Raw genomic sequence first — 22,896 nt, 5'->3', positions numbered from 1 at the left:
AAATAATGAAGCTTAAAGGAGGCTCAAGCATGAATTCATTATCTTATTCTGCACTGTAAATATTAAAATAAAAATTATTTTTGAAAAAAATATTTCTGTTGTTGTGTTTTTATTCTGCTGTGTTGTAGAAATAGCTATAAACAGTATGTCTATTATTAATTTTAGGTATTGGAGTGAATTAAGCTAAACTGGGACTCCTCTTGCCATTGAGTTGACTGGGAAAAAAATGTCAGAATTCATCCTTATTTCAGGTATTTGAACTATTTTAGAGTTTATTTATATACCCACCAATTATAGTGTTAAGGCTGCCAAACACAACTTCACAAACATGTTATTTTTATAAAAATCGCTCCGTGTTTTGAGATTCAAGCCTTTAAACGCCGTACAAACATTCGTCTCGTAGCTCCGCCCACTACGAGCACCTTCACTCACGCCGCACTGTGATTGGCCGGCCCGGGCTTGTTATGCAAATGAGCCGCGAGTCTCTTCAAAAGGCGCGGTCTGACGTCACGAGTCATAGTGGCAGCTGACACGCGTGGAGAGAGACAGATGGAGAAAGTGAAAGAATCCTGAGGAGAGAAAACGCAAGAAGATTAAAACCAAGAGAGGAGCGTAAAGCAGTGATAGAGGGAGAGGAAGAGAAAGAAAGAGAGAAAGAAAGAGAGAGGAGGAGTGGATGGTAGAGAGCCGGAGACACAGCGCGCCGGAGGGAGAAAGATGGCCTCGGTCACGGCGGAGAATGGCTTCAGCACCGCGGACAGCTCCGGTAGAATGAACGGACTCAACAGCGCGATCCCGATGAAAGATCACGACGCCATCAAGCTCTTCATCGGTCAGATCCCGCGCAACCTGGACGAGAAAGACCTCAAGCCTCTGTTCGAGGAGTTCGGAAAGATCTACGAGCTCACGGTGCTCAAGGACCGGTTCACCGGGATGCATAAAGGTCGGACTTGGCTTTCTTTCTCTTCCTTTAAATTATCCTGTGTGTGTGTGATCAGCACGTGCAAATCCGCCCTCTCCTCAATTTCCATGTGAAGAACCTTAAAAGTGGCATCATGCATGCTCACAAAACTGCTAGTGCACATGCACTAAAAAAAATAAAGGCAAAAACGCCTGACGAGTGTTTGCTAAAATGTTAAGAACTTTTTAAATCTAAAAATAATAATAATAATAATAATTAATTTTTTAAAAAAAAGTACAAATAGCCTCATAACAACTACATACAAATTGTTAACCTAAAAATGGATTTATTCAAGTTAAAAGGATTATTTCACTTCACTAATCTAACCTGTGTACATTTATTTATACCAACAAAACTATTTTAATAGGTTAAATTAGGTAGAAATTAGTTCTGTCAAATGATTAATGATTAAAATGACAGTTTTTGTTTACTTGATATATGTTTGTGTACTGTGTATATTTATTAAATATAAGTACTCTAAATATACACACATGCATGGATGTATTTACGAAAAATATGTTTAAATATATTTATATAAATATATGCATGTAAATACTTTCAAAATATATTCAGTGTGCATGAATTAATATACACAGTACTCATGCATATTATGTAAATAAAAACTTTTTCATGAAACATGTCTCCTGATTTTCTGATGGAGCCTTTTTGGGCTTTTGCATGGCGAAAATTCTTCTTTATCTCCTCTTCTGTAAGTTTCTCTATCTAAGGCATGCATACAGGATTTTGCTTTTTAGCTTGTCTCACATCAAATCAAACTGCACTACTAAGTGAAACAGAATGTGAAAGTGCCCTGATGTGAAAGTGAAACAGAAATGATTGATGTTGTGCACAACTGCAAATAAAGAAATAAAAAATAAGGTTGCATTGGGCAGAAATTGAACTAAATTATTTAAAAAAAAATGTGTTGAAGCATGCAAATGCATTAATATTTGATTTAATCTTGCATGCATTCAGCTAATTCTAGTTTTTCAAGAACACAAACCCTGTCTGTATTCATAAAATTAAATAATGCATCTCACATCTTCGTGCTATTTTGAATTGCTAACAGTATCTCACATGCACATCATTTTTTTACTGTTTAATGTGGCTTCGTTTTTTTGTGCACGCTCATGTTCTCCCCTTCAACATTATACAGACATTATATAAGTGCAAAGGCCAGAATATTTCCATTAGCTTCTTATTTAGTCTATTATAAGTCTGGATCTCCAGCTGCTCTCTCGCTGTAATCACAGTTGTGCAGGTCTGGTGCTGATGGTTCCCAGCGGATCAGATGTGTAGCATTAACGCTGTTAGTTCAAAGGCCAGAGGATCATCAGAGAGGGACGCTGACTTACAAAACCACGAGGGGCCGGTCAGTGTCCTCAAACCCTCTGAGAGCTATACATTGAGTTCTAGTTAAAAACAAACCACATCAGCAGCAGTTTATCACCTCATGCTGATATGCAAGTAGGAACTCCTTTGTTTCTTTCTCTACGCACATTTAAAATGCATCATCAGTAATGCATTTTTGACAGTATAAATGGCAAACAGCAGGCAGCTCGTTCTGATCGGTTCTTGTGGGTGTTGGTTTGACCGGCTGCTTGCATCCGTGCCCTTCACACCTCTCTCAGCGTCGGTCTGTGTGCTGCCTGAGATGTTTTGCAGCGGCCTGTGGAGCACATCTTCAGCTCTGAGATGCTGCAAAGTTTCCTTTCATCATGCACTTCTGTGCTACTGCAGTTTCAGTTTGCAGTGACCTCAAAAGACTTCACTTAACCCTGTGGAGCCTGGAATATGAACAAGAGTCTTTGAAAAGGAATAGTTTGTTATTTTGATTCAACAGGCTTTTATAGCTTGATATAATGAGAATATGAAGGAAAAAACAACTTGGTTTTATTCAGAGTGACTCAAACTAAGCAAGTACTGTAAATGATCCTGGAACACAAAACCAATCATAATGGTCAATTAAATCATCCTTCCATTGATGTGTGGTTTGGAAGGAGGACAATATTTTGGTGAGATCTGGAATCTGATGGTGCAAAAAAATTTTAAATCTTTAAAGTTGTTCAAATAAACTTCTTAGCAATGCATATTACTAATGAAAAATTTGGTTTACATTGTGTGCGACAGGTTTAACAGCAAACGTTGATCATGATGATCATTTAGAGGTTGTCTGAAATATGGTAGAGTTGGATTTATAGGGTTAAGTCACATTTAAAGATGTCTGAATGTCATTGCATGATTTAAATCGAACCAAACAAACAAGTATTAAGCTTAAAATTAATATTAAGCTTGTGCAATCTGCATAATGAGATGTGTGTCTGTGCGTGTGTGTGTCTGTGTGTGTGTGTGTGTGTGTCTGTGTGCCTGTGAGTGTGTGTGTGTGTGTATGTGTGTGTGTGTGTGTGTGTGTCTGTCTGTCTGTCTTTATGTGTGTGAGTGGGATGCTCAAGTAATGAAGTAGAAAGTGCTGTTAGATCTCATCTAGACATTATATTCCCATAAACGTATCTACATACACATTTTAATGTGTTGTCTTAAGATACTGTATAATTTAATTCAAGTTTTAGAAAAACGACTGAAACTCACTGATCTTCACCACAAGCTGCCAAAATAAAAGTTCAGTTTAACTTGAAGAAATTATGACAAAACATTTCTCTGCTGTACACTAAAATGTAACTCTCAAAGTATTAATAATAGTATTACTTTTTTAAAGGAATATCATACATCCAAGATATTTTTTCATCCATGATTTAGTTTAATACATTTCTGTGTTTCAGCATATTGCTTGACAAAAATTAAATGCAATGTTTTGTTGTAGATTAATTATTATATTTTCATTGGATTATAAATTCTACTATTTTTTACACTATTTTGGATGAAAAAATTGTATTAAATCATAAAACACTGAATCCAGAAAAAATGTAAAAAAAAAAAAAAAAAAAAAAAAAAAAACCCGCAGAATTTAGGGAAAAATAAAACCGATTTCATGGGGCCTGTAATTAAAAGCTATCTTTCTCTGTGGAGTTTAACTGTGAACAAACAAGATATGTTTACAATTATCCTCAAGGTATAACAAACATGTGGGAACCTTTTCCTTCCCTGTTATTAGTAAATATCACGATGAACATAGATAGATAGATCATAAAAATACAATACATGTACTGACCACTGGACCGAGACAGAACAACAATTATTTGTGCTTGCAACTCTAAGGTTGTGAGTTTGAATTCCAGGGAATGCATGAACTAATAAAATGCATGCAATCAATTACTAAACAAAAACATAGGCAATATGCTGGAAAATATAATGCAATATATAAAATAATAAATTTTCATGTACAGGAACCTATTGCTTAAATTTTCATAAAATTTAATATTTTAACACAATATTTTAATATTTTTAATATGCATTAAATTATGTAATGTAATAAGGACATATATTTTCTTTGCATGAGGTATATAAAACGCTTTTGATGAAAATGTCTGTCAAGTGCATGAGAGTAACTGCATGTGTTATGATAAAAGTAAAAAAGTAGTTTGTAATTGAAGATGTTGCTGAGACCCACACTTGCACCGTAGCTCTAAAGTGAAGCCTGCTGAGTTTGTGAAGCTGCAGGTTTGGATGGGTGCCGCGTGTGTTGGTGGTCCCTAAGGAGGGCACTTCAGTGCGTCTGCTATAAGGTGATGAGAGATTGTGCAGAAACGCCTCTCAGAGGGTCACCGCCGCCACACATTTGGTTTTGATGTTTAAGCATGTTCACATTAATCTGCAGTGCTACTTTGGAGGTGAAGGTGTCTGGAAACGCATATGTGGAGATTTTTTCTGCTATTTGTCTAATTAATATGATACTGAATATCGCTGTTGTTTGCACAACTGTCAGACGTGTGATGTCTCTTTATGATTTTTTATTATTTCTGTCTCTTTGAAGCCCTGAAGCTGAACAATTCTACAAATTCACATTAGACATGATCCAACATTATACTTTATTACTTTAAATCTAAGTTAAAAACTCATTTGTTCTTTCTGCCTTTTATTTTAAAAATATTATTTTGTATTTAATATTATAGAGATTATTTTGTTTACCTCACTGTTTATGTGTTATTTTACTTTTCTTTTTTTTTTACTTTGTGATTTATGCTTTATGTTTTATACCTTATGTTTATACCTTACACTTTGACAATCTCTGTATGAAATTTAATTCTTCATGTCTCTTTGAAGTCTGAAACCAATCTACTGTTCACATTAAACATTTAATTTAATTTAATTTAATTTAATTTAATTTAATTTAATTTAATTTAATTTAATTTAATTTAATTTAATTTAATAAGTAAATAATTTTTTCATAAATGTAACTAAATTTAATTAATTTTAATGTAATTTAATAAAGTAAAATAAAACTAAACAATTAAGTATATAATAAGTACATTTAATTTAATTTAATAATAAACATTTAATTTAATTTAATTTAATTTAATTTAATTTAATTTAATTTAATTTAATTTAATTTAATTTAATTCAATTCTTTGATTTAAACTTTGATTTAAACTTCATTTTCAGACCACACTTTGGTCAACTTTGTTGTTTTAAATTGTGCTTGAGAAGTAAATTGACAATTAAAATGTACGTTGTAATTTTGAATATTGCTGTAATTTGCATAATGGTTCAGGTGTGTCTCTCTGCATGTTTTTTTTTTTTATTCTTTATGTCTCTTTGTGATTAAGCAACTGTTGCCTGTCAAGTTAAAAAAAATCAAAAATCAAAATCAAAACATGCATTAAAAGAAACTAGATTGTATATATTCTAATGGTGTCTGAATGTGTTTAGCGACTCACACAGATGAAGTGTTGAGTGGGCTGACCCGTGTGTGTGTGTGTGTGTGTGTTTCAGGATGTGCCTTTCTAACGTACTGTGCCAGAGAGTCAGCGCTGAAGGCCCAGAGCGCTCTCCACGAACAAAAGACTCTTCCCGGGGTAAGAGACACGCTGTTCTTTTATTTCTCTCCTGTCCAACTCATCTGCTTCTGTCTGACTCCTTCTGCTCATTAATGAGGTTTTCGAGATCAGCGTCTGACATTTGAACAAGATGAGGCAAATAATATCCGACTCATTTTTTAAATGTAAAGGAGCGCGTGTCATTTTCTCTGGCTGTGTTCATGAACCTGGTCTGCTTTTTGGATTTGGGCAGCGGGTTTCAATGTGAAGAGACGATTAAACATCATAACACATTTGTAAGTATGTATACATTTATTTGAAATGCATATTGATGAACATTGCTTTGGATAGTGACAGTGGAACTTAAAATATTAAGATTTAATTAATAAAATGTAAAATAAGTGCATATCATATGAAATGGTACCTGTGCTATTTTATTGTAATTGAAAATCTACTACAGTTTTTGTTAATATTTTGAGTAAATTTTAGTTATTTTTAATAATAAAGGACGTTTTACTATTTTTTAATAGTTTTATTGTATTTTATTTTAGGTTTATGTAGTTTGTGTTATTTTAGTACATCAAGTTAAACTAAATAAAAATAATAAAGTTGCATTGGCAACTAGCTGAAATAAAATAGGCTTTTTAATTATTTGTTTTATTCCAGTTAAAGTTTGTTTTAAGTTTATGTTACTACAATCAAAAAAAAAAAAAAAAGATTTAGTAATTTGAACTACATAAAAAAATGTCTAATTTTAAAATGTAAAATAATAATCTTGCATTAATGCAAGAATTGCATAAATCTGATCATTGTGTGACTTTCTTTCTTCTGTAGAACATAAAATATTATTTTTTCTGAATGTTCATGCTTCTCTTTTGATACATGAAGATAATACGGTGAAAGTTAAATGAAAAAAAAATGTCAAATGATTAATTGCGATTAATCACATCCAAAATAAAAGTTTTTGTTTGCATAATATGTGTGTGTACTGTATATATTTATTTTGTATATATAAATACACACACATACAGTATATATATTTTATAACATTTACATGTATTTACATGATTATATTTATTTTCATAGAATTTATATTATAAATAAATATATTTAATATATAAACATAGCCAATTTTTTTCTGAAATATATAAATGCATGTGTGTGTATATAATAAATATACACAGAACATATACATATATCATGTAAACAAACATGTTTATTTTGGATGTGATTGCACTCACACACTCACACAATTGACAGATTATTAGATCTTTACAATGATCAATTATCTGCAAAATTTATACTTGAGAAAGTATTTAGAAATGTCTGAATGTCGTTCCACTAGATACAAAATATCATTATTTCATTTTTTTTTCGGGTTGCTGATATACTGTACCTGTGATATTAGTTTTTATGCTGATATAAATCTGAGTATCATCAGCATAGAAGTGGAACCCCAAACCATGCTTTTTTTTAATAATCTGCCCTAAAGAAAGCATGTAAATATATAAAAGTATCGGGCCAAGAACAGACCCCTGAGGAACACCATCATAAATGATAACAATCATGATTTTTGGATGGAATTTTTTTTATTATTATTTTGGTTGTTTATTACTGTGAAGCTGCTTTAGAAAAATCTGTGTTGTGTAAAGCACTGTTTAGAGGTGACTTGACTTGACCTGAAAAAAAAAATGCATTGTAATCAAGAAAGCCACGATTAAAAGGAAAGAGAGTGAAGTTACAGTCACAGGACTGTTTCTGATTGGTTGAGTGGATGCTGTAATTGATTTTATGGAGACTCAGACATATAAACTTTTCACCTTCATCGCTGTTTTTATCTTTTTTGTGCATTCTTTGAAAGTTCATTCATTGAGCTTGTGATCGTAAATATTGGACAGATAAATAAAGCTCTTCAAATCATATGATGATTTGATCTGATCAAGAAACATTTCTGTTTATTATCAATGCTGAAATCAGTCGTGCTGCTCAATATTTATGTGGAAACTTTATTACTCAGAACTCACAGTTAAAAGAACAGCATTTTTTAAAAATAGAAATCTTTTGTGACATTATAAATGTCTGTCACTTCTGATTAATTTAATGCATCCTTACTGAATTAAAGTCTATTTTAATATAGTAAAAATGTATTTTAAAAACTATTTTAATATTGTTTATTAATTATGTCTGTTATATCAAAGATTGGCTCCATCAATTATTACAAAAGCCTATTTTTCAAGCACTATAGTTCAAACATAAACAATTACTTTGTTGTTTCAGCGCAATATCCTTCCATTTCTGCATGAATGGTGTTTTGTGTCAGTCTAAAAACAGTAAATATAGTTAGTGATCTCAATTTAGTGTGATCAGATATCTGTGTTTGTCATTAGTGCTGATTTTTCAGGGTTTAATATTTCACTTCAGTTGATTTTAACATGTTGTGTTATTTTTACAGCGGACTTGAAATAACTCTAAACAAACACACTGATCACAGCAGAGACCCTGCGGCGCGTCACACACTCAGAGACTCAAACACACACACACAAACACACACAAACACACACACACACACACTCAGAGAGGACAGGAAAACACAAGGACAAAAACTAAAGAGAGAGGGATGTTGAGCTACATCTGCTCTTAGAGTAAAACTCATAACACTACAAAAGTTTGGGGTTGGTAAGATTTCTGTTGTAGAAGGGAAACAGCTCAGTTTAGCTCAAAGGGAATTATTTTAGATTTTATATGGAATTTGGACAGAATTATCATTTTTCTTACTGAGTCAGCAAGCGACAACATCATCTCATCATGAATGTTAATATCCAAAAATATAGTGAAAACTAGATATTAGCGCAGTTACGAGATCAGTCAGTTTAGGACATTGACTTGTAAGCACGAATCTCAAGATACTTCTCTCTTCAATATAATTACGAAATACTTCCAAGACGCTCACCACGTAGTGAGATAAAGACCTTTAATGAACTGGGACTAAATCATTACAACTAGATCTACACGTTTTTGGTAAAACAGCCTTCTTCAGGACACGCATCTGTGGCACAAACAAGGGTTAATTGATTAGTTAATTAATGTGGGTGTGGCTAAGGGGGAAAACGGGGAAAACGAATAATAAATAATCATAATAAAATAAACAAAAATTATAATAAAAAAATTATAAAAATAAATAATAAATATAATAATAATCATCTTTTAAATTTTTATAGATTTTTACAATTATTATTATTTTAATTATTATTATTCGTTTCCCCCCTTTTTCCTCTCTTTGTAACAAGAGGCAAGTCTTAGCCACACCCACATTAACTAATTAATTAATTAACCCTTGTTTGTGCAACTGATTGCACTACATTTTCACTGTTTTATTATTATTAGTATTATTATTTATGTAAAATCATTTTCTAACTGTTTTTAAATGTTTTAATAATTTTAAAAGTTTTAAAATTGCTTGTTTTATTTTTGTTATTATTTTTCTTCATGATTATTTTACTTTCTTTTATGTAAAGCACTTTGAATTACCATTGTGTACGAAATGTGCTATATAAATAAACTTGCCTTGCCTTGCAACAGATGCGTGTCCTGAAGAAGGCTGTTTTACCAAAAACGTGTAGATCTAGTTGTAATGATTTAGACCCAGTTCATTAAAGGTCTTTATCTCACCAGGTGGTGAGCGCCTTGGAAGTATTTCATCTTCATAATTAGACTTTTACCTCCAACACATCCCATTAACACAAGTAGCTATATAAAGACACCGGTGTATAACTCTCTGCTCCTGGTTCTTATTAAATAAGATTTTTTGGATAAATGATAAAAAATAAAAACACTTATCTCAGAACACTAAACTCTCAACAGAAAAAAAATAAACTAAAGTAAAAGCAAGAAAAGAGTCAAGTTTGACGAGACTATATGTGACGTTTATCCAGAGAAAAGTAGCAACGTGTTTGGAATAAACCGAAGCATTTATAACTTAGAGATAAAGTAACGAGAGGAGCGTCGCCCACAATATCGAAGTTTAAGTAATTTTTTTCACTAGAAATGTACTTGAGTAAGAGTAAAAATACCCATCTTTAAATACACTCCGAAAGTATTAGTACTGAAGTAAATGTAACTCGTTGCTACCCACCTCTGCATTTCATTGCATTTTACCTTGCATGTGCACTGACAATAAAGTTGAATCTAATCTAATCCAAATGTTTTATTTTTATTTTTTCTCTCAGACCTGCGCTTGTTAAGGTCTGTTGTCTGCAGACGGGGAAGTTTTTTCCCTGTGAAATCACATTTATACAATGCTTTAATCCAATCATCTCTTTCCCCTCTGGTCTCAGTGCTGATTTAAACGAGGGTCTCAGTAATGGACGGTTCATGAGGCCTGGCTCATAACGAGGGTCAGACGGCGTCTGTGCTGGAGACACACGTACATGAGCTGATGCACCGATTTATTTCAGTAGAACTCACTTTATAGATGTCTTTGCTGTCACTTTGGATCAATTTAATGCATCCTTTTTCAATAAACATATTCATTTCTAATGAAAAATAAACCAACATTTTTTTTTATGCAATTGTTTACACCGAGTTACTTCTAGATACTTCTCTTTTGTACAAATTTTATTAATTCTTACAATGCATAAGAATGCATTTTTATCATAATTATTGTTATCATTTATTATAATAATTATATGATTATTTATTATTATATTATATTATATTATATTATATTATATTATATTATATTATATTATATTATATTATAAATATATTATAATATTATATTATATTACAAAAACTAACTAGCTTTCTAATCTTTTTGTATTCTGACAGTTTCCTTTTCATTTATTTTACAATTTACAAAAGCAAAAAGACCTCTAACACTAACTTGCTCTAGTCTTTTTCTATTTATTTTTTCTAATATTTTAAAAGCCCTTACTATGTGTATTGCGTTAAGCTGATTTATAAAAATAAAAGCGTCTGATAAATGACTAAATGTTAAATGTTTTATATTTTACTGTATTAAATTGCTATTTTTAAAATGCTGAAATTCTTTGCATTGTATAATTTAATTAATAAAATGAAATAAAATTAAAATAATGTAAAGTAAAAAAAATAAAAAAATAAAATAAAATAAAACTATGTATCCCCCCACTGTTTTTTAATTAATCAAATGCACATACAGTTTTACGGTCAGTAAAAAAAAAAAAACAAAAGGAGGCCCTGCTTGTTTCTATGATCTCAGTGTAAATATCTTCTCGATTGGTCTATTCCCTCTCCATGTATCTCAGACCTAGCCTTGGTTTTTACCTGAGACGTCACGATGTGTGCTGATGGGTCTAGCAGCAGTCGTAAAAGAGCAGGTTTGTTCTGTCTGCTGGCAGATGTTGACCTGAGGAGCAGTTGAAGGAGGGTTGTGTGTCTCTCAGCAGGACCAGGCTCGAGCAGATGGAGATGTTTGAGCGGAGAATAAACCTGGTCCTGAGGCTCAGATACTCAATGACACACATGCTCTAGATCTCTGACACACTGTTCACTGTGTTCACTATCACACTGAATCTCATCGCATCAACACAGCCATCCTCACACCGAGTCTGATCTGAGCATACCTGACACATTTTCATCATTAAATATTACATTAGTCAGAATGAGAGCACATCATTCACAAACACACACATGCTTCGTGTTGACTTGAAGTGACCAGAGATTGAAACAGGTTGAACTTTCACATAATTATTACCACAGAAACTCAGATCTTTTTTTCTTACTTACTTACTTTTATTATATATATATATATATATTCTTATATGTGCCGTTGATTTACTTTCATTTATTTAAGATGATTTGGAAACTTTACAGTTCAAGAAATGATCTAATTTCTAATAATTAATTTTGCTTTAACAAAAACATGAACTGTGTATTTTCGATCTCATCTTGATCGTGGTTTAGTCTCTTATGTTTAAATTAGTAGTAAATAAAATAGTATTTTTTATTATTATTATAGTGTTTATTAATATTTAAATTAGCTTTTATTTTCATATTTATATTTTCACATTCAAATCAGTTTTAATTCATTTTAGTTGTTTTAGTAATTTTTTAATGGTGCTTTGATTTTGTCATTTTATTATAATAATTATATCATTATATTTTAAGATATATATTAACAATTGTATTACTTTATTTGTTTATTATTATTTTTTTATTTCAGTTTTAGTCATTTCAATACTTCAGCTTATGAATTTTATTTAACTTCTTTGAGTTTGTTTTAGTTTTCCATATAAGTTATCTTTTTTTATACTATGAATCATTATGAATCATTTTGAAAAACATTTAATTATGTATGATTATTAATCAATTTCGAGTCATCATGAGTCATTATGTATCATTTTGAATCTTTTTATATGAATCATTTTTGAGTCATTATGAATCATTTGTCATTTTTGGCTCACTTCAGCGGACAGATTTGTCCTCAAACCAAGTAAACACACACAAACACTCATGCAAATATCTAAACATTCATTAATCAAGATGCAAGCTTGAGAAGTAAGACAACACAAGATATTAAGTCTTGTTTTAGGGAGAAAAGGTGTCGAAAATAAGACTTTTTGTTTAAAACAAGAAATCTGCAAGTTGATTTTTCTGACCCCACTGACAGTCTTTTTGAATTTCTAATCGAGTTTAGTAGTTTGGACTCTTAATTTTAACGCTTAATAATATAAAAATAATATGGCTACTAACTTAATTGGAAGAATGCGTTCTTAAAGGGAAAGTTCACCCAAAAAAATTTAAATTCGGTCATCATTTACTCACCCTTCACTTGAACACACACACACACACACAAAATATATTTTAAAGAATGTTGGTTACTAAATAATATACAATGGAAGACGATGACTACCGTCAACCGTTACCAGCATTCTTCAAAAATAACTTATTTTGCATTCGACATAAGAAGGAAACTCATACGGGTTTGGAACAACACAAAGGTTAATTATTTCATGTTTGTGTGAACTGTCCCTTTAAGAAAACTGATAAATATGCAGATGAATCAATACCAAACTGAATCAGAATCGATTTGTGAAATGTGTCGATACGCAGCTCGACTGATTATCGACGTTGCACAGAGAGTTTAGTTTTTAACCCAACTCCAACAAACGATAATTCCCGACTAAGCATCATTTAAGACGCATATCGAAGCCTTAGACTGAAACTCTCTCAAGGATTAGGTGCCTAATGAAGCGTTTTAATGATCTGCTGGCCTTGTGACACATGATAAAGCTGCAACGGTTCAGGAAACGCCTGTTAGACTCTGAGATGTTTCTCTTTCTCCAGGTGTTGTCCTGCATTCCCTCCTGGGAAACACATCCCTGTGTGTGTGTGTGTGTGTGTGTGTGTGTGTGTGTAAACAAACAGAGGGAGGTCGAGACGCAGACACATTAGTGAGTGAAACACACACACACTCCTGCTGAACACAATGATCAGACCTTGTCCTCCTCTCACAGGCAACACTACACACTTGAGGAACCTTACAATGGATAAACTCACTCTTATGATGCTCAGGTGACAGACGCTGTTGTCAGGCTGATGCTATACAGTTGCTAGGGTGTTTTGAATGGCTGCTGGGTAATTCTAGGTAGTTGTTTAGTTGTTTTTGTTGCTAGGGCATTTTGAGTGGTTGCTAAGTTGTTTTTAGTGTTTTTGTGTGTTTTGACTGTATATGGTTGCTCGGGCGTTTTGAGTGCTATGCAGTTGCTAGGGTGTTTTGAAGGGTTGCCGGGGAGTTTTTAAATTGTTTAAGTTGTTTTGACTGTTTTTGTGTGTTGGTATTGTATATGGTTGTTAGGGTGTTTTGAGTGTTGTTGTTTTATGTGTTTTTTGTGTGTTAAGACTATTATGATGCTAGGGTGTTTTGAGTGGTTGCTAAGATGTTTTAAGTGATTTTTGTGTTTTGCGTCTGTACATGGTTGCTAGGGTGTTTTGAGTGGTTGCTAAGATGTTTTAAGTGTTTTCTGTTTGTTGGGACTGTACATGGTTGCTAGGGTGTTTTAAGTGGTTGCTAAGTTGTTTTAAGTGTCTTGTGAATGTATATGGTTGCTAGGGTGTTTTGAGTGGTTGCTAAGATGTTTTAAGTGTTTTTTGTGTGTTGCGACTACATGGTTGCTAGGGTGTTTTGAGTGGTTGCTAAGATATTTTAAGTGTTTTCTGTTTGTTGGGACTGTACATGGTTGCTAGGGTGTTTTGAGTGGTTGCTAAGATGTTTTAAGTGTTTTCTGTTTGTTGGGACTGTACATGGTTGCTAGGGTGTTTGCTAAGATGTTTTAAGTGTTTTTGTGTGTTGGGACTGTACATGGTTGCTAGGGTTTTTTAAGTGGTTGCTAAGTTGTTTTAAGTGTCTTGTGAATGTATATGGTTGCTAGGGTGTTTTGAGTGGTTGCTAAGATGTTTTAAGTGTTTTTTGTGTGCTGCGACTACATGGTTGCTAGGGTGTTTTGAGTGGTTGCTTAGTTGTTTTAAGTGTTTTTTGTGTGTTGCGTCTGTACATGGTTGCTAGGGTGTTTTGAGTGGTTGCTAAGTTGTTTTAAGTGTTTTTTGTGTGTTGCGTCTGTACATGGTTGCTAGGGTGTTTTGAGTGGTTGCTAAGATGTTTTAAGTGATTTTTGTGTTTTGCGTCTGTACATGGTTGCTAGGGTGTTTTGAGTGGTTGCTAAGATGTTTTAAGTGTTTTCTGTTTGTTGGGACTGTACATGGTTGCTAGGGTGTTTTAAGTGGTTGCTAAGTTGTTTTAAGTGTCTTGTGAATGTATATGGTTGCTAGGGTGTTTTGAGTGGTTGCTAAGATGTTTTAAGTGTTTTTTGTGTGTTGCGACTACATGGTTGCTAGGGTGTTTTGAGTGGTTGCTAAGATGTTTTAAGTGTTTTCTGTTTGTTGGGACTGTACATGGTTGCTAGGGTGTTTTGAGTGGTTGCTAAGATGTTTTAAGTGTTTTCTGTTTGTTGGGACTGTACATGGTTGCTAGGGTGTTTGCTAAGATGTTTTAAGTGTTTTTGTGTGTTGGGACTGTACATGGTTGCTAGGGTGTTTTAAGTGGTTGCTAAGTTGTTTTAAGTGTCTTGTGAATGTATATGGTTGCTAGGGTGTTTTGAGTGGTTGCTAAGATGTTTTAAGTGTTTTTTGTGTGCTGCGACTACATGGTTGCTAGGGTGTTTTGAGTGGTTGCTTAGTTGTTTTAAGTGTTTTTTGTGTGTTGCGTCTGTACATGGTTGCTAGGGTGTTTTGAGTGGTTGCTAAGTTGTTTTAAGTGTTTTTTGTGTGTTGCGTCTGTACATGGTTGCTAGGGTGTTTTGAGTGGTTGCTAAGTTGTTTTAAGTGTTTTTTGTGTGTTGCGACTGTACATGGTTGCTAGGGTGTTTTGAGTGGTTGCTAAGTTGTTTTAAGTGTTTTTTGTGTGTTGCGACTGTACATGGTTGCTAGGGTGTTCTGAGTGGTTGCTAAGTTGTTTTAAGTGTTTTTTGTGTTTTGCGTCTGTACATGGTTGCTAGGGTGTTTTGAGTGGTTGCTAGGATGTTTTAAGTGTTTTCTGTTTGTTGGGACTGTACATGGTTGCTAGGGTGTTTTAAGTGGTTGCTAAGTTGTTTTAAGTGTCTTGTGAATGTATATGGTTGCTAGGGTGTTTTGAGTGGTTGCTAAGATGTTTTAAGTGTTTTTTGTGTGTTGCGACTACATGGTTGCTAGGGTGTTTTGAGTGGTTGCTAAGATGTTTTAAGTGTTTTCTGTTTGTTGGGACTGTACATGGTTGCTAGGGTGTTTTGAGTGGTTGCTAAGATGTTTTAAGTGTTTTCTGTTTGTTGGGACTGTACATGGTTGCTAGGGTGTTTTGAGTGGTTGCTAAGTTGTTTTAAGTGTTTTTTGTGTGTTGCGTCTGTACATGGTTGCTAGGGTGTTTTGAGTGGTTGCTAAGTTGTTTTAAGTGTTTTTTGTGTGTTGCGACTGTACATGGTTGCTAGGGTGTTTTGAGTGGTTGCTAAGTTGTTTTAAGTGTTTTTTGTGTGTTGCGACTGTACATGGTTGCTAGGGTGTTCTGAGTGGTTGCTAAGTTGTTTTAAGTGTTTTTTGTGTGTTGCGACTGTACATGGTTGCTAGGGTGTTTTGAGTGGTTGCTAAGTTGTTTTAAGTGTTTTTTGTGTGTTGCGACTGTACATAGTTGCTAGGGTGTTTTGAGTGGTTGCTAAGTTGTTTTAAGTGTTTTTTGTGTGTTGCGATGTATATGGTTGCTAGGGTGTTTTGAGTGGTTGCTAAGTTGTTTTAAGTGTTTTATGTGTGTTGCGATGTATATGGTTGCTAGGGTGTTTTGAGTGGTTAATGGGAAATTCTGAATGGTTGCTAAGGCACATCTCAGAGCAACACTTTGGCATTATGTTCATTTTAAATGTTTTAAATGAATCATTTGTGTCTCTGATTCAATGATTCAGTCATACAGTAAAGTCACTAGCTTTGTTTCTAAACAAGCTTTCTTGAACGAATCATTTACATGAATCATTTGAATGATTATTCGTCACTTACTGGTGGTTTTTGAGTCAAATTGACTTATCCATGACAGGTCTAAACCAGTCAAGGTAACAACACAAAAATACACTCAGCAGAGTGTTATTTAATTATTGTTATGAAAAAAAAAAACATTGAGAGATTCTTTTCGTCAATATTGCACACCCCTAATTCAGCGCTAGAGAAGAGTGAAGAAGCATCCGTCCCCAGCGCGTCTGTGTCTGTGTGGCTGATGTATCATTCACCAAGGTCACTCTCAATTAGTCTATTTGTTTAGCAGAGCTGCGTGGCGTTGGTTTAATCATGCAGACAATGAAGACAACAGCGACAAAAGCTGGAATAAATGAGCATCCCTGTTCTCATGCAGACATGCAGCAACACGCAGCTCAAATGCTCCATTAGCCCGAACATTTAAGAGTCCCGTCACCCTCCTGTCTCCATCAGAACAGGTTGTTCTTAATATGTCAATAGTGGCAGGTGGGTTGAATTAGGAAGAAAAATCTAATTTAAACCGAGAATTGGCCGGCAGCCATAAAGAGCAGCGCGTGTCTCACATTAAATGACAGCTGCCATGAAAAATATCCAATATTTGTGTGCCGTGATGCGGCCTTGAGCACATTTCCAAACCCGCGGACGATTGTGCTCAAAAATACAGCTGTAATAATTAGCAGTCTGGAGCCATATGGGTTAATGAATGATTTCTGCCGGGCAAAACCTGCTGATGTCCGGCTCTCAGCTCCAGCACGCAGAGAAACACATTGCCGACTATGGATCAGGGGGATTTTGGACGAGTGAGGTCATTTCACTTTGGATGTTGAATGTTAAAAAATGCATGTTGCAGATTTTCTTTTATGAATTAACATGAAAGTGCTTTCATCACTTGTTGCTTTTCGCTCTCTTTATAGCTAGTATCAAGAGCTTTTGATATGCACTGCAAACATTATTCTCTTACTCAGTGGTTTTGTCTTGTTTTCCAGTACAAGTATCTCAACAATAATGATGCTGGCAAATTAATTTCATATATATATCGATCTGTTGCGTTTGCTCCCCCCCCCCCCCTCTCTCCGTTTCCCTGGAGATGGACTGTGCGAGGCAGTTGCCATAGTAACTCGGTGCTCCTTAAGAAGCTGCCAGGCGATGGAGCAAACGAACACCTGCTGGCTTCCTGCTAATTAAACTCTTTCTTTGCCTCCTTCGCTCACACTTTTTTATCCTCTTGCAGTTGAACTTTTTTAAGACTGAGCCGTGCGAGTCTCTCTGCTCTCTGCTTTCTTTAATAGCAGACATCACTTGCTGTTTTTGCACTGTGGACTGTTTTGAATGTGCATTCTGTGGTGTTTTATGCTGCCGTTTTTTTCCGATCTTGCTGCTGTTATGCGTTTTGTCTGAGAGCGGACTTCTAGTCATTACAGTACTGATTTATGCATTTAAGAATTCAGCAGACGGCAGTTACAGATTAGATTCACATGATTTCCAATGTTTTTATGTGCAGATGAGGCACTTTTGAATACCTGTTGAATTAGAAATTAAAAATCTTCTGAATATCTGGTGTCGCTGCATTGGGTTTTTATAAGAGAAAGGCTGATGTTCAGTGTTTGTTTGGAGACATCAGTCAGGTCAAAGCTAATGGAAAGTCTGAAATGAGGCATCGCAGCCTTTTTTAGCCGCCACCTTAAAGGCGTCTCCTTCTTAGATGTTCCTGCTCAAGGAGACAGTTTGCCCTAAATAGCATTCAATCATATTTCTGGGAGAATGAGGCATTAAGGTGGGCATCTGGGACCATCGCTGTCTGTCAGCCGAGCTCCATAAACTCAGGGTAAAATATGTGCCCTCATCCAGTTCACATTTATTCTGGCTGCTCTTTGTTTGGGCCTCATCCGTAACCATAATGCACCTGGCATGCTTGAGGAGGCGTCTGGCTGATTATTTGTCTCCGTGTCGTTAACATGTGTCTCTATCAGTGTGCTCAAGCTCGGCTGATCCGCTGCGAGGTTGAGCTGTTTGTTTCCATCAGCACTTGTGTGAGAGTCCAGCTCACGGTGAAGAGCAACGTCTGTGCTCCTGGTTAAAATTTTTTAATTATATTGTAAATATATGTATTATTATTACTACTACTACTACAGTATACAGTATCAGTAGAATAAATATAAAATAAATAATTAGATTATTTTATATACAAATGTCTCTAAAAACAACACAAAATTATATATAATATATCTTATTAATTATATGGATGCATATAAAATAATATCACTGTAATAATTAAATATATAAATATATAAGCTTTTACATTTTTTTTTTAATAAAAACAATGCACACTTTTATAGCATTATGTTTATTGGGTTCGCAAATCATTTGAGTCAGTTCAGGAGTTCGGAGCGGGATCGCGAATCATTTGAGTCAATTTGGGGATCGCGAATCATTTGAATAAGTTCGGGAGTTCGTAGCGGGATCGCGAATCATTTGAGTCAGTTCAGGAGTTCGGAGCGGGATCGCGAATCATTTGAGTCAATTTGGGGATCGCGAATCATTTGAATAAGTTCGGGAGTTCGTAGCGGGTTGGCGAATCATTTGAGTCAGTTCAGGAGTTCGGAGCGGGATCGCGAATCATTTGAGTCAATTTGGGGATCGCGAATCATTTGAATAAGTTCGGGAGTTCGTAGCGGGATCGCGAATCATTTGAGTCAATTTGGGGATAGCGAATCATTTGAATCAGTTCGGGAGTTCGTAGCGGGATCGCGAATCATTTGAGTCAATTTGGGGATCGCGAATCATTTGAATCAGTTCGGGAGTTCGTAGCGGGATCGCGAATCATTTGAGTCAGTTCGGGAGTTCGGAGCGGGATCGCGAATCATTTGAGTCTATTTGGGGATCACGAATCATTTGAATAAGTTCGGGAGTTCGTAGCGGGATCGCGAATCATTTGAGTCAATTTGGGGATCGCGAATCATTTGAATAAGTTCGGGAGTTCGTAGCGGGATCGCGAATCATTTGAGTCAATTTGGGGTTCGCGAATCATTTGAATCAGTTTGGGAGTTCGTAGGGGGATCGCGAATCATTTGAGTCAATTTGGGGTTCGCGAATCATTTGAATCAGTTCGGGAGTTCGTAGCGGGATCGCGAATCATTTGAGTCAATTTTTGATATTATTTTTTAATCAATATGGTACACAATAATCCCTTTTAAATGAATGGGATAAACAGTTCAAAAGTAATCAAAAAGTTGTTTAAAATACATTACCTGAAATTTATAATCTAATAGATTACGTTAATAACTAAAATTTTCATCATATAATTTGTAATCAAGTAATCCCAGCACTGTTTACATACTTTATATTTATTCATTTTTTAAGCCTATTTTTACAACAACAAAAAAAAAATCATCAAGTAATTTTCATGACAAAACATTTGCCTAACTTTTCAGGAATGTTATGCAGAAGAAGAAAAAGTCTTTAAAATTGTGAAATAATATGATAGTTTGGAGTCAAAATTTATAAACACTATGAAAATAAAAATGCTACAAATTCTTCATATAGAATTATTTTGACACTGAGCTGAAATGTGACACAAGTTTTGTGAAATTCACACAAAACCCAAAAAACTAAATGTAGATTATGCAAATGAAACATTTTTCCTTTTCAGGTCCCCACACTTTTGATTGAAATAATATTAATAATAATAATACAGACCAATTTTGCATCGCTATGACCAATTCATTGAAACAATCGAAGGAAACGCATCTTTTTGACTTGAATGCAAGTTTACGCACATGATGATTAAATGAAATATTTTAAAGCAGAGCAAAACTATTCCTTATCTGGAAAACATTTCAAAAACATTGCACAGCTTTAGGCAATTCTCATGTAAACAGTGTGTTAGATGCCAACAGAGGTCACTGCAGCACTTGTAATTGTATGACACAACCTAACAATAGAGAACTGCAGTTCAAACAAAACCTGTGTGCTTGACTGTAAATGGGTTTCTTTACTTGTTGCCAGGGGTGGTTCTAGGGTGAGTGGAGATCCGGGGCTTAGCCCAGAAAAATCCATGTATGTGACTTTTTATTTTAATAAATCAGAAAGATTTACCTTGTTTAAAATATACAAAAACAATAAAAACAAAAACATTTTATTTAAAGTATTGAGGAAAATACATTTGCCTTTTTGCAAACAAAAATTAAAAATTGCAAAACAACTGAAACAGCGCGATAGCAATGATTTTGCAATAAATATTTTCCATGGTCATATCTAATAATTTATTTGCAATGCTGCTTTTATTTTACGTGTCAGTCTAGTTTGAGCTTGCAATACCATTTGTCCTTTGCGCTTCACTTTTCTGCACAAATCGCAAATCATTTGAGTCAGTTTGAGGATCGCAAATCATTTGAATCAGTTCGGGAGTTCAAACATAGACAGTAAAAGAAATGGACACAGCGACCCCATTGGAACTCAATTGAGACAAGTGAAGCCCATTTTTAGCGTTTTTTAGCACTTCTGTATCTGGCGCGCAGACTCAAACGAAGCGTGATGACGTCAGCAACCTGTCTGACAGATGTAAATCTTCTAGTAGCTGTGTGTGCAAACTGCCATCGTTAATCTTGCAGAGGCGGCGAGCTTGAGCGGGGAGTTCTTTGTCGTGAGTGAGCAGGAGTAAGTATTCTGATTAATTATTTTGTATAGTATTTTAAAATGTAACGCCAGTACGCCATATTAAGTTAATTGCCTGCGAGCTTCTCCTCCTGTCTGTAGGGTAATGCGACAGAGAGTCGAGTGGTTATGACGCAATCGTTAGCCTATTTTTTACAAAAACTGTTTATACGGGGCCATAATGTAACATAGAAGGTAATGGAGCCCTTTATACATTGTCGTGTATCTTTAGAAATAAATAATGGACAAACAGAGTCTTTAAACGCCTCAGATGTAAAGTTATTCGCTGTCAAAATGACGCCAAAATGAATGGGAGTCAATGAGAATGCTAACGCAAGTGAAGTTCTGCTACAAGATGGCGGCACTCGGCCGACTTCAACTTCCGGTCGACTTCCTTGCCGCCTGAGTTCAAAGCGGGTTCGCGAATCATTTGGTTCGCAACTCATAGCTGTAGCTTTGATTTGTGTGTTTTAAAATTTGATTTGATTTGTGTGTTTTAAAATTATGTGTTTTAAAATTTCAATGTGGTTAATAAAAAAAAATTACATTTAGACATCAAACATATTTATTCTGTTTCTCTTTTTGTATAACATTCATTTGCTGCTGAATACCATGAACTAAACAAAATAGAGCATCATGATTCTGGATAAACACAGACTTCTTTAAATGGAGGTTATAGTTGTCTCACAATTCTGAAAAACAGACAACTAAAAAATCTCATGGAATTTATGCATGCAATGATTCAATGACTCACGCAAGATTCACTCGTGTCATTTCTGGACGAATCAGTGTTTTTGAACGAATCTCTTGAATGAATGACTCAAAGACAAATACATTTTAACAGCATTTTGCAACCTGAAAATAGATCGGCACACAGGAATTGATAGGTGCAATTGAAATTGTACATTTACAACAAATATCCAATTCTGGAATTGGAATTGATTTTCAGTTCCCAACCCTAGTAAACTTAGCCTAAGTGTGATGTGGATGTGTCGCTTCCTTGAGTTCGCAGCTGAAATAAACACGACGATTCAACAAAGAAAATGAAATGGTAGGATATTAATAATGTGATGGCCAATCAGATGTCAGGCTCCGCCACTGTGTACACATTCTGTATAGACACCTTTATGACAAGAAAGAAGGACCAACAGGTAGTGTGAATGGAGGAATGCTGGGCTGTTGTCAGGCAGGAGTGTGTGTGTGTGTGTGTGTGTGTGTGTGTGTGTGTTGTGCTGTTGTTAGGCAGGACTGAGGCTGATGAAATCCGCTGTAACATTTCTCCAGTCGTGTTCTGCTCTTCACACACACTGTCACTGTCTGTAATGAGTTAACTTCAACCTCTCGTCAAGATCACGACACACACAAACACACACTTCTCTTAATGTCATTGTCCTCACAGAGATCTTAATTTGCAAAGCTGATGATGTTTCCTCAGGACTTCAGTCAAACTATGTGCGGCTGAAAGAGTTTTCCTCTGTATTCTGTGTTTATCTCTTCTGTTTTATTCGCTGTTTCAAATCTCTCTCTCTCTCTGCCTCTCTCTCTCTCTCTTACTCTGACAAAGAGTCTGTGTCTCTCGCCCCTCAGGTGCAGGAGCATCCTTGTTTGCTCGTGATTCACCTCTGACCTTTCCATCACTGAATTATAGTGCAGAAGATGAGAAACCAGAGCATATCGCACACCTTCATCCACCATCATCACAGATTTAAAACGATCTGCTTCTGTTGCTTGATATCTCGTCTTAAGGCGGGCGTACACAGTTTGATTTTTGCTGTCGTACGAGCTCACAGACGATATTTTTACTCTCTGGAGAAAATCGCA

General features: G+C 34.9%; 1 protein-coding gene across 1 annotated transcript in view; it reads left to right on the top strand.

Annotated features, from left to right (window-relative positions):
- Positions 1-536: 536 nt before the first annotated feature.
- LOC127977871 (CUGBP Elav-like family member 4) overlaps positions 537-22,896 on the top strand; it is a 68,075-nt gene continuing 45,715 nt past the window's right edge. Inside the window, exons 1-2 of the mRNA XM_052583055.1 lie at positions 537-943; positions 5,852-5,934. Coding sequence (XP_052439015.1) covers positions 718-943; positions 5,852-5,934 — 309 coding nt within the window. The 5' untranslated portion in view covers positions 537-717. The remainder of the gene's footprint in view (positions 944-5,851; positions 5,935-22,896) is intronic.

The sequence above is a fragment of the Carassius gibelio genome, chromosome B18 (assembly GCF_023724105.1).
Source record: "Carassius gibelio isolate Cgi1373 ecotype wild population from Czech Republic chromosome B18, carGib1.2-hapl.c, whole genome shotgun sequence".
Taxonomy (NCBI): Eukaryota; Metazoa; Chordata; class Actinopteri; order Cypriniformes; family Cyprinidae; genus Carassius; species Carassius gibelio.
This window is presented reverse-complemented; position numbering and strand designations above follow the sequence as displayed.